Source organism: Saccostrea cucullata, unplaced genomic scaffold (genome assembly GCF_032062105.1).
Source record: "Saccostrea cucullata isolate Sc308-1 unplaced genomic scaffold, CSIRO_AGI_Scuc_v1 ctg3605, whole genome shotgun sequence".
Taxonomy (NCBI): domain Eukaryota; kingdom Metazoa; phylum Mollusca; class Bivalvia; order Ostreida; family Ostreidae; genus Saccostrea; species Saccostrea cuccullata.
The window spans coordinates 25,672-36,026 of record NW_026932438.1 but is presented as its reverse complement, the minus strand read 5'-3'; the positions used below and the strand labels follow the sequence as shown (position 1 = coordinate 36,026).

The 10,355-nt window shown below is 33.1% G+C and overlaps 1 protein-coding gene across 1 annotated transcript; it reads right to left on the bottom strand.

Moving 5' to 3' along the window:
* Positions 1 to 4,588: 4,588 nt before the first annotated feature.
* Positions 4,589 to 9,125, bottom strand: LOC134235140 (E3 ubiquitin-protein ligase TRIM45-like). The gene is made up of 2 exons (XM_062717245.1): positions 9,047 to 9,125; positions 4,589 to 5,711 (listed from the first exon to the last, which is right to left on the bottom strand). The coding sequence occupies exon 2, from the start codon at positions 5,696 to 5,698 to the stop codon at positions 4,589 to 4,591; it is 1,110 nt and encodes a 369-aa protein (XP_062573229.1). The 5' UTR covers positions 5,699 to 5,711; positions 9,047 to 9,125.
* Between the last annotated feature and the right edge of the window lie 1,230 nt (positions 9,126 to 10,355).

The following is a 10,355-nucleotide window of genomic DNA, read 5'->3' as shown; positions in this document are numbered from 1 at the left end:
GCTGTATAAAAATCATTCTCATTTTAATCGCTGTTTTTTGTCTGTTCACGCAACAATACATTTTGAAAAAATGTTGCTAAATTTCGTGTTTTTGTATTTTAATTCATCTGCAATTGTAACTGAATGGGGGATTCGGTAAATAATTGAATTACTACGCATGCTACTCACATAATTTTTACTATCACTCTTGTGATTTAGTTTAAAAAACGAGACGGGAGAGAGGAAAATTTCCTTCGATTAATATTCAATGTAGGATAATTAATTTTAAAAACAATTTCAAGCTTAAAATAATTCACTGTCATTTAATTAATGCACCGTGAATTTTCCTAGGACCCTCACTGCTTTATCATTGACCGATATATATACATTCAGAGAGTCGGGTACGTTATGTGTGAAATCCAGTGTCAACTAACATCGGCACTAATATTTTCTCCGTTCAATGTTGAAACAAACAAAAAACTGAGTTAATAAAAGAAGTTTTAAATAACATTAAATAAATCAGTCTTTAACTGCACATATCTTAAATTCAATTTTTAATTACAACCCTTTTTTTTCGATCAAATGTTGCATGGGAAACAAAACGTGAGAAATATCTGTAGCGAAATTATAAGTGGTCAGGTACACAAATAAGCATTGCTGTTCTATTTTCTATTGCTTCCACATGATTTAATTATTTTTTAAACATAATATCGGGTTTTTGAAATGATTTGCTGTCATTTCTTAGATTTTTACTCAAGTCGTGAAGTTATCTAAAACGTTGCTAGGTCATCGATTTAAATCAAGAAAATATATTATTAGCTTAAATTGTAGAAATATTTCTAGACACAAACATGAAGCTTTTCTCGAAAATGTATGTGTATATGTTCAAAGATTTAAACGTGTTAAATGTCGGATTCTATATTCTTTGACGAATGAATAAAAGTTGCTGCGATTTCGCGTTTTTCTCGGCCGTAAATACATCTATGGACGAGTTCATCAGTTACAGTGAAAGGTGACACAGGATGGCCTATCGACAAAATTTTCAATAATGATCTGCCAATTTTGAAATAATTTTAATTGCACATATACATAAATTAATGTTAAAGATTGTACCGTCGAGATGCCGATTATAGTTTCGTTAAAATAGCGGATATCACGGCTGTAACTTGTTCTTCATTTGTAGGAATGATTCTATTTTGGAAAGGCGAAGGATTTTTTTTGGTCCTATCCCCCTCTCCACTTTAAAGTTAATGCAATCGCTACATGACCTTTATCAAGCTATTCTAATTGCTTTTTATTTGAGAAATGTGTGTTGATCTTTAAATTAGCAAATACAAAGATAGTTTGGTTTTTGGTTTCGACAAAACACATGTTGCCTTCGAACTCAGTCAATAAATGTATAATGTTAACCAATAATCATACGCGAGATATTTTTATTCGCCGATCCTCAAATGAATGGAAAAGAAACAAAGTCGACAAAGATTATAGTATCTGTCACAAACTTTCCTATTTACAATCAAAAACTTTTTAATTTCTAAAGCTTATGCCCATTAGAGAATTTATTCAAGCATCGAAGTGTGTACACGTACGTGTATAATACATTTATTAATTTCTTTAGGTAAGTAGAGGTACATGTACAATACTAGTATACCAGTTTTCGCTGCGATTGATTTCCGGAATTCTGCACTGCATTTCTGACAATTAATTTCATTTCTAAACATTCATTATTTTCATTCTGGATTTTTACACTAGATTTCTAGCAATTAAAGTTGACAAAGTAGATGGAATCATAGTTTTAATAGAATTTGGTGAAAGGCTAGCTGCAGATCTCTAGCTCGCTAGCTGGGAAAATCACCAGAGAGCTACAATGCCACCCATATTTAAAAAAATATATATACTTATTGCGTACAAAAAATGCGCTCGGTTCTGGATTAATTTCTCCGAATCCTGACCTCAACTGCACAAAAGATGGATTTCAAAATGTTTCTGAAACCTCTATCAAGTAAATGTATTAGTACCTGACATCTGCAAGAAGCTCGTTGAACTGAATTATCTTGCCATCCAAAATGGTAGAATAGTAGAAGATATTTTGATATCTCAAATTCAGGCTCAGGAGTACTATCTAAAATGGTTGTAAGGGATGTTTTGTTGTAGAAAAAATTAAGGAATGTGCTAAAAACACATTTCAAATCTTTTCAAATATTAGAAATAATGAACTTTATCCTACAAGTTTAACCTGCTTTTCCAAAATTTCAGCATTGCTTAAAATTGACAATAACTTTTGATAGAGAAAGGGTAGAGCTACCTAGTGTTACACATGCATATTAGTTGTGAATAGGCCTGTCGAATAAAGTATTGTTTATATATTGCTGATCAGTGTGTCATGACCTTGAATCAAAGTCATTTAGGATAAGATATTTTGGCAGGATGCATTGTCCGAAAGAACATGCGTGAGATTGTCAATACAGTAGCACATATATGGGATATGCTCATCACCAGCGTGTGTGATGATGTGACGCAGGGTCATTTTGACAAGTTCAAGGTCACAAACATTCCTATGCTATCTTATTTAAAAGTAAAACGTTATAAGATGATATCTCCCTTTAAAAGATTGTTTTAACATTATAATGTGGCATGGCCTTGACTCAAGGTCATTTCGCCCTGTCCGCAGCTCTAACGGAAGACCTACCCGTTTCTTTGCAACGAGCTCGGCTCTAGTTTATGTTGATTTTTGATCCGGCGTGATAGCAAAACTCGTTAATAATTTTCAAACTGAAATCGAGAGAGTTGTTTAAAGCAACTGTTAGGTCATCTGCATGTTGTATATTAATAATTTCTTTGTCATTTATACTAATTCTTGATATATTTGGTTCGTTTTTGATTTCAATGGATAAAATTTACTAAGAAGTATAGTTAAGCTGATATTAAACATCCTTTTCGTATCCCTCTTGTCATACTACATGTTTTAGATAACCATCCGTTATTTTTCATTTTGAATTTAGGGTTTTTATATTATATCTCTACCCATGTAATAAATTGATCGCCAATATAAATTTTTTTAATGTTTCAAGAAGAAAGTCCCATTATACAGAATCGAAAGCTTTTTCAAACTAGTGAAATAATAATATGCCGTCTCCTCTCTCTAAATTACAATATTCAAAAATATGTAAGATTAGTCGAGCATTTTCACCCATGTATCTGCCTTTAACATAAGCAGTTTGATTTTTTATTGATTGTATATGATAATATATCTTGTCCCCTTTCAGCTAAAACACAAGCTATACTGTTCTCTAGCAAGAGATGTTCCCAGTGGGAGGGGTGTGACGTAAACGAAGCTTGCTTTTTAGATCTAATTTTAGCTTTTCGATAAGCTCCATCAAAGAGCTGGCAGATATCGAAAGCGGTAACCCACATATTCTGATTTTCAAAGTTTTTTTTCGTTCGGGTTATGGTTTCCGGAGGAATACGAGTTTGTTTCAAAAAGGACAGGAAAATGATGTTGATCTCGCATCCCTCTGAAAGCGTGCTCCTGCTTTCTTTGTCATTAAGATAAAAACGCAGGTTTCTATCAAGCTGTAAGCAATGTAGAGAATTGTCCACTTTGGTCGTAACGCTTTCCATAAGATCAAAGTCTGTGATCCGATCTTTGTCTTTGCATTGAATATCTGAATTCTTTAGATATAACGGTTTAATCGTTGGTTCTGAGAACTGCATAGCCATGACATATAATGCAGGTAGTGCATGTGAGTGGGTATTCATCCGAATTTACGGATTGTGAACAATCAAATCAGAAGTCCATTAAAGGTAAAAAATTAAACATCCAGAAAAAATAAATATATGTTCATAATCCGGAAAAATTCCTGACACATATCCAATGAAAATAAATAATCCAAACTTAGTAGATATGCGAAAATTGTCAGACTTTGCAGTTGACTTGGGAGTCGGTACAACGCGTCTACCTTGTGCCGCGTCGCATGACCTTCCTTCATACGCTATTTTCATTTGCGAATTTCCGTTGTTTGAAATAAAAAATAATGTCGAGATTACAGTTTGTAACCTCAGTGTTTCCCTTTCCCAGTTTGACTATGTGTACGACGCCCACGAGGTCTATTAATAAACCTAGGATATTAGGTTCGTCTGGTTTGTTAGGTTTGTCGTTGCAACAATTGTTTACAAGGTTGCTTGAGGTTGCATGCATACTGACCCTTCAGCTAATACGTAGTGTTATGAACTGTTTGTGTTTGCATGGATCATAGTGACTGTAAATAGGCCATATGATTATATCGATTATTGTGTTTGCAAATATTCATATGCATGTCAATAAAATATTTACTGACTTAAATAGTATATCACATAGTTACAACAAGTTAGGTAAAACTTTTTTGGTGTTGATTTTAGCCCAGAAATCTTTTTAACTTTCTCCTAAGTATCTTTCATATAACAATTCTGGTTGTATGTACATTTTGATATTTCAATTCTGTTTCCTTACTACATAACTGTTGAAAAATAACATTGAAATTATTTTGATGTTTTTTTTTAAATAAAATTATGGCAACCCATATATCATTTTCTCGTGAAATGTACGAAAAGCATACTCATCATTACTGTTTTATGAGTCATCATCAATATCATATGGCCGTGTGATTTCTTCTTCATCAGTATGTATAGACCTTTGCGATTCACGATCAAATTCGTCATCACCTTCGTGTGGCCATGGGATTTCTTCTTCGTCAGTAAGTATAGTGTTTTGAGACATACGATAAAATGCGTCAGCGCATTTTTGTTGCCATTGGATATCTTCTTCATCACTATGAATAGACCCTTCCGATACACGATCTTTCTCGAAATTCAATAGCGTTCTACGAACATGGGTTCTTTTTCTCTGCCTATTCGAACGTTCTCTTTCAACTTGAAAATTCGGCAAATTTCCAAAGTATTCCTCTTTAGCTATTCTATCGATGTTTCCAGCATGAAATTTGTCAAGTTTATATATACGCTTTCTTGGAAATTTTCTGATTTCATTCACTTGGCTCTCATCTATAGCCCGAAAAAAAGTTATTCCAGGATTTGCTCCAATATTATTATCTATTTGAGTTAAAATTTTCTCCAGTTGTCCAATTCTATTTTCGAGCTCTTGTTTTGCATCTTCAGCTAAATCCAAAACCATTTTTTCATCTTTTCGGAGATCCTTTATTTTTTTTTCTTTAATCATTATAATTTTGTTAATTATTTTTTCTGCATGATCTTCTATTTCCTTCTGTACCTCATTAGTTTTCTTTGATATCTCGGATTGCTTATCCTTTTCCTCTGATAACAATTCTCTGTATTTTGGCAGAAGTGATGTTTCGATTTCTTCCTTCTCTTTTTCAAGCCCCTGTTTGATTTTTTTGTACACAGTGGCCAGGTTGTCTACTTTATGACCATTGTGGGTTTCCATCAAACATTTAACACAAACGGGCTTCTCGCACGGACAGCAAAAACAATCGAGTTTTTTGGTTGTGTGTTCTGAACAATAGAGAAGTTCCATTCCTTCGCCTTTATCTGAGATCAGGTGAATAATATCATGATTTTTTGTAATTTTCCGTTTCATGTGTTCCGTCTTACAAGTCTCACACAGATGACCTGCGCAAGTTTTACAAAGATATTGTGCAGGACTTTCCTCACAGTTTTCGCACTCAATATAGTGCTGGGCAAAACTTTCAGCACCATATGTGGCCATTGTAGGATTCAATCTGCAAATACAAGTATGTAATTTCATAATACATGTAGTAGACAATTTTATAAATTATGTCTGTTAATATGTGCATACTCCTCAATATGAGCAAATCAATAAAAGATGTGTAATAAAAATATTTTATAAAATTCTAAATGGGCGTTGTTTTTATGTTGCAACTAGTATTTTGAAAATTTAAAAGTTACATTTTGTTTAATTAGAAATGAATAAAATTCAATGTTCTATAATGATTAAATCCGTTACAGCAAAATTTCTTCAACTTATCTCAGAGTTTTTTAAATCACATTTGAGATAAGTACATAAAAAACTTTCAGGGTAAAAGAATGCATATATATCAGAACGAGAAAGTATTTGTTTTACTTAAAGGTCCATGAGGTTTCAATTCAAATGCCTCATAACATTCAAAAGAGAGCAGATATCAAATAAGTGAATCTACAATAGCGTTATCACGATAGATCAAAATTGTCTTCTTGTTTACAGGTTGTGTTTATTTATTATTATACATGTATTTCTGTTAAAATGTTCCGTATACAACGTTCTGAAGGTAAATACATATCTTTAATAGTCCGCGCATAGCAAAGCTTTACCCTGGGGTTTAGTTTTTGTTATTATACCTCTACTGTAATTAATCTATATAAAATTAAAACCATAAACTGTCTATTTCCCCGAGAAGAGACTACTGCCTTCGACTGAAGACTACTCCCTGGAAAATCAGAGCTACTCCCTGGGCCTACTCCCTCATGAATATTTATCAGTAATTTTAACTAATCAAAGTGTTCAGTAGGCGGATGGTTCCCCGAGGGAGGAAACTATTTCCCGAGGCGGCGAAGCTGCCGAGGGAAATAGTTTCCTGCCGAGGGGAACTATAAATTTGTTATTTCCCGAGTTCCCACTGTTTGTGAGTGGGATGACTCTTTTATCAAACCTTTGACAGGGACCGTACTGTTGCGGGTTTGATAATAGTGCTTTCCCATTCACAACCGGTGGATTAGTGTATATTATAAAGCAAATTATGCATACGTTGTCGCCATTGATACACGGTGCATTATCAAAGAAATTCGAATTATAAAGATATTACTGAATATACAAATTCTAATATGTTAGACGGTGCGCGTGTTGGTGAGGGCAGTGCCATGAGGAGAAAATTGCTATATTTTATTGTTTAATGATAAAACAGCTGATCAGTTAAATTCTGAAATTGTAGGTGCATAGACCTAAAGCAAAGGGTTCGCTTCATGCAGGTCTATGGTCATTGTCAGAAAATCATACCAAAGAACTCAGTTCTCTTGAGATAGAAAGAGCCTTCCCATCTCTTACATGTACCTCATTAATTTTCATTCAAATAATGCAATTCAAGGGCTTAATAAATCTTAGAACTAAGATATTTCATCATGAGATGAATGGTTGTTTAGCCAGAGCACTTAAAGTCGAAGAACGTCGTGGAAAAAAAGAGGGGCATGCATTGGACCAGTAATGGGTTTAACATACATAAGAAATTTGAGACACCTTGGTCCAACGACACCTCAAACTTTATAAGTTATAAGTATAAATAAATCTTATCGTCTAAAACGAAAGTAGAAAGGGCCTAATTAATTATGGATTTAATTTTCAGCAAAAAAAAAAAAATTACTGCACATTTTACTGGGATGAAATGTTTTTCATTTTGATAAAAGTCTCATCAACAACGAGAATTTGCGCGTTGATCAAATCAACGCCATTTGTGACGACGCCATATTAACCACAAGAATCTCAGTTCCATAGGTATTGTAAATGACATATAGTTTACAATAGATTTCTTTTATTTTTCATATACATACGTGTTACCTATAGGAGAACTTCGAGCCCGTGAGAGGGATCCGCCTTCTATAATTATAATATACTTTCTTGTTAATTACTTGAATTTTGATTTGTCGAGAATTGTGACAAATATAGTGAAAGCGATATTATCATCACGAAGTTTTAACCGTATTACTTGAATACATTTTTTTTTTTGCACATTGTGTTTTGATACGACCCCCGAATACTGTCAAACGAAGTGTATTGCCGCATACGTTATTTTCTTTGCTTTTCAAGATTTTAATGTTGTTATGATGTTAAATTAATTGTTATCTATAGCTTCCTATATTGTATACATGATCACATAATTGAAACGGTTTTTGTTTAGCGATTATTTGGTAAATTGTTACTTGGTATGTTTTCTTTTTCGCCTCATGGTTTGTTATTCCGGAAATGCGGTTTCCCAGAATGTATTTTTCTTAAAATGTTAAAAGTTGTAAGCGGCGATTTATTTAATTAATTGTATGTCAATCTTCTTTAATTATTACGAAAGTTATTTTGTTTATAAAGTAGTTATTATATTTTACTTTTTCCTATTTTATAGTGAAACATGTGTACAACTTTTTGTAGTCGTGGGAATAAGATTATCGCGTATTGCCTGTGATTGGTTGATAATCAGGTGCGCGACGTTTCTTACTGGTTATCGTATTTTACGTCATTTCGTAGTATTTCATGATGTATATTATATATAGTAAGAACGAGAGTTGCAGACGGTGAATAGATTAGAGACAACAGATTACACCACTGTATCAAGGTGTGTGTTTAGTTTAGTTCTTTGGGTTAAATGATTTGATAGTATTAAGTGGTATGGGGGAAAACTTTATTCAGAGATTCAGATTGAATAATATTTATTTACCAGTATATTACTGGTGTAGATTTTAATGATTACTGGTTCATTACCAGTTTAGGATTAAATTAGCATTTTAATAGGTCTAAGAGAGTTAGACTTGCACATGAAATATTTAATTGCTGGATAAGACTCCAGTTCTAGAGGTTTTTTATGAGTTTGTGAAACACCAGCGATTTTGTAAAATGTTGAACAGTATTGTTTTGTTTCTGTGTCCTGTAAAATGAATTTATAAACTTTCAATGAAGTTGTTGACTTGTTGAAGACAGTCCAGTTAGCGCATCCGCACGTTACAAGAATCATTCGTTAAAAATTACCCGCTGAATAAACAATCTATACTCTCCAGGATAGCAACAGTCAATTTTACTTTATGGGTGGTATCAAAAATAATATCTGCGTGGAAAATATTGGTATACAGTTAAGTTTTACGTGTATTTGTATAAAACATTCTGTATAATATAATAAATACAGTACTTGCTATGAGTAACTGTGAGAATTTTTACGCTTGAAAACCCCCATTGTTGTTAATTTTAATCAATACATGCTAGATTTCAACAAACAACTGAAACAGCTATAGAAAAATAATCCTATAACTAATAGAACTTGCAAAATCGGATTTCATAATAATAAATATATAAAGTCAACAATACCTTGATTGTGATGTATTCCAGATTTATATTTCATATATCAGTTATGGGTTTCATAATAATAATAAAACGAAAATTAAAGTACCGAGAAAAAAAATCGATACCTGGTTGCCAGGATCCGGTTTTTAAACACATAGTCGTCAATAGGCCTTTATCATCTATACTCATTTAAATGACAAAATAAATAAATAAATAAAAAAAAACATATTTGCTAACTCAGTGCTTTATTCTAATTCAAGAGCTCAAGATCAATTACAGACTAGGCTTTTTAAGGTCTTCCACCCGTAATGACATAGGAATTTTTCGTATAATCTCGTGTTACTTCGGATTTCGGGAAACCCCCCTCAAATGCCCGTGTGATAATGGTAAGAAAAAATGGCGGCCTCCATGCAAGACCGTGGTGGCCGAGGTAGAATAGATTTACAAAATCACGAAAAAAAAAGTGAAGAGAAAATATTGACCACTATTATTCTATTGGACGTGTATATAATACGGGAGGTGAGTCTCCACCAAAGATCCTTTGAAACGCGAGTAAGGACAGCTGGAAGAAAGGTCAGCGGATCATTGATGTAGACTGTCTTCTGTCTGGACTGTCACACTGTAAAAACTGTTTACTAGGTCCTGTCCCGATAACATATGACACGATAGTAGGAGAACTGAATAAATGTCTAAGCGGATACCTGTATGTGTTGTGTTCAAATGTCGATTGTCGACACGTAAACAAGTAATCCGAGATTCCTTTGACTCTAACCCCCGCTTTTATACCGTTCCGTCATATGTTTTCGTGGTATATGTGTTTTTTGTGGTATTTTTATTTTTCAGAATTCTCGTACAGTGCAAGATCGTAATGACGTCATATTTGTTATTTATAAAGGGGAATCCTATATTGATCTGATGTCAAATAATGAAACGATTCGATACTGCTCAAGGAAGTATAGCCACTGCATAGTGTACAGCTCACACATTTTTGGTAATTTGATTAATGCAAATTTATTCAACGGGTTAAGATTAACAATTAAAAAAAAACGTAGTCAAATCAGAGGAATCTGCAAAATGTCATCTGTTTACAATCCACTTGGCTACATGATAATGTGATAATAAGTAAGAATTTCCCTTGATAGTTTTCTATGGAGATCCAGTAGTGTCATTTTTATATAATTTTCACGAAAAAGTCACTTGTGACCAAAAAGTAAAAGTTGACATAGACAATTATATGCTGTTAATAAACAGTTATTTTGTCCAAAAATAAAAATGTTTGTGTATATATATTTTCAAAAATATTAAAATTATGTTTTGAAATGTTTTACATGTA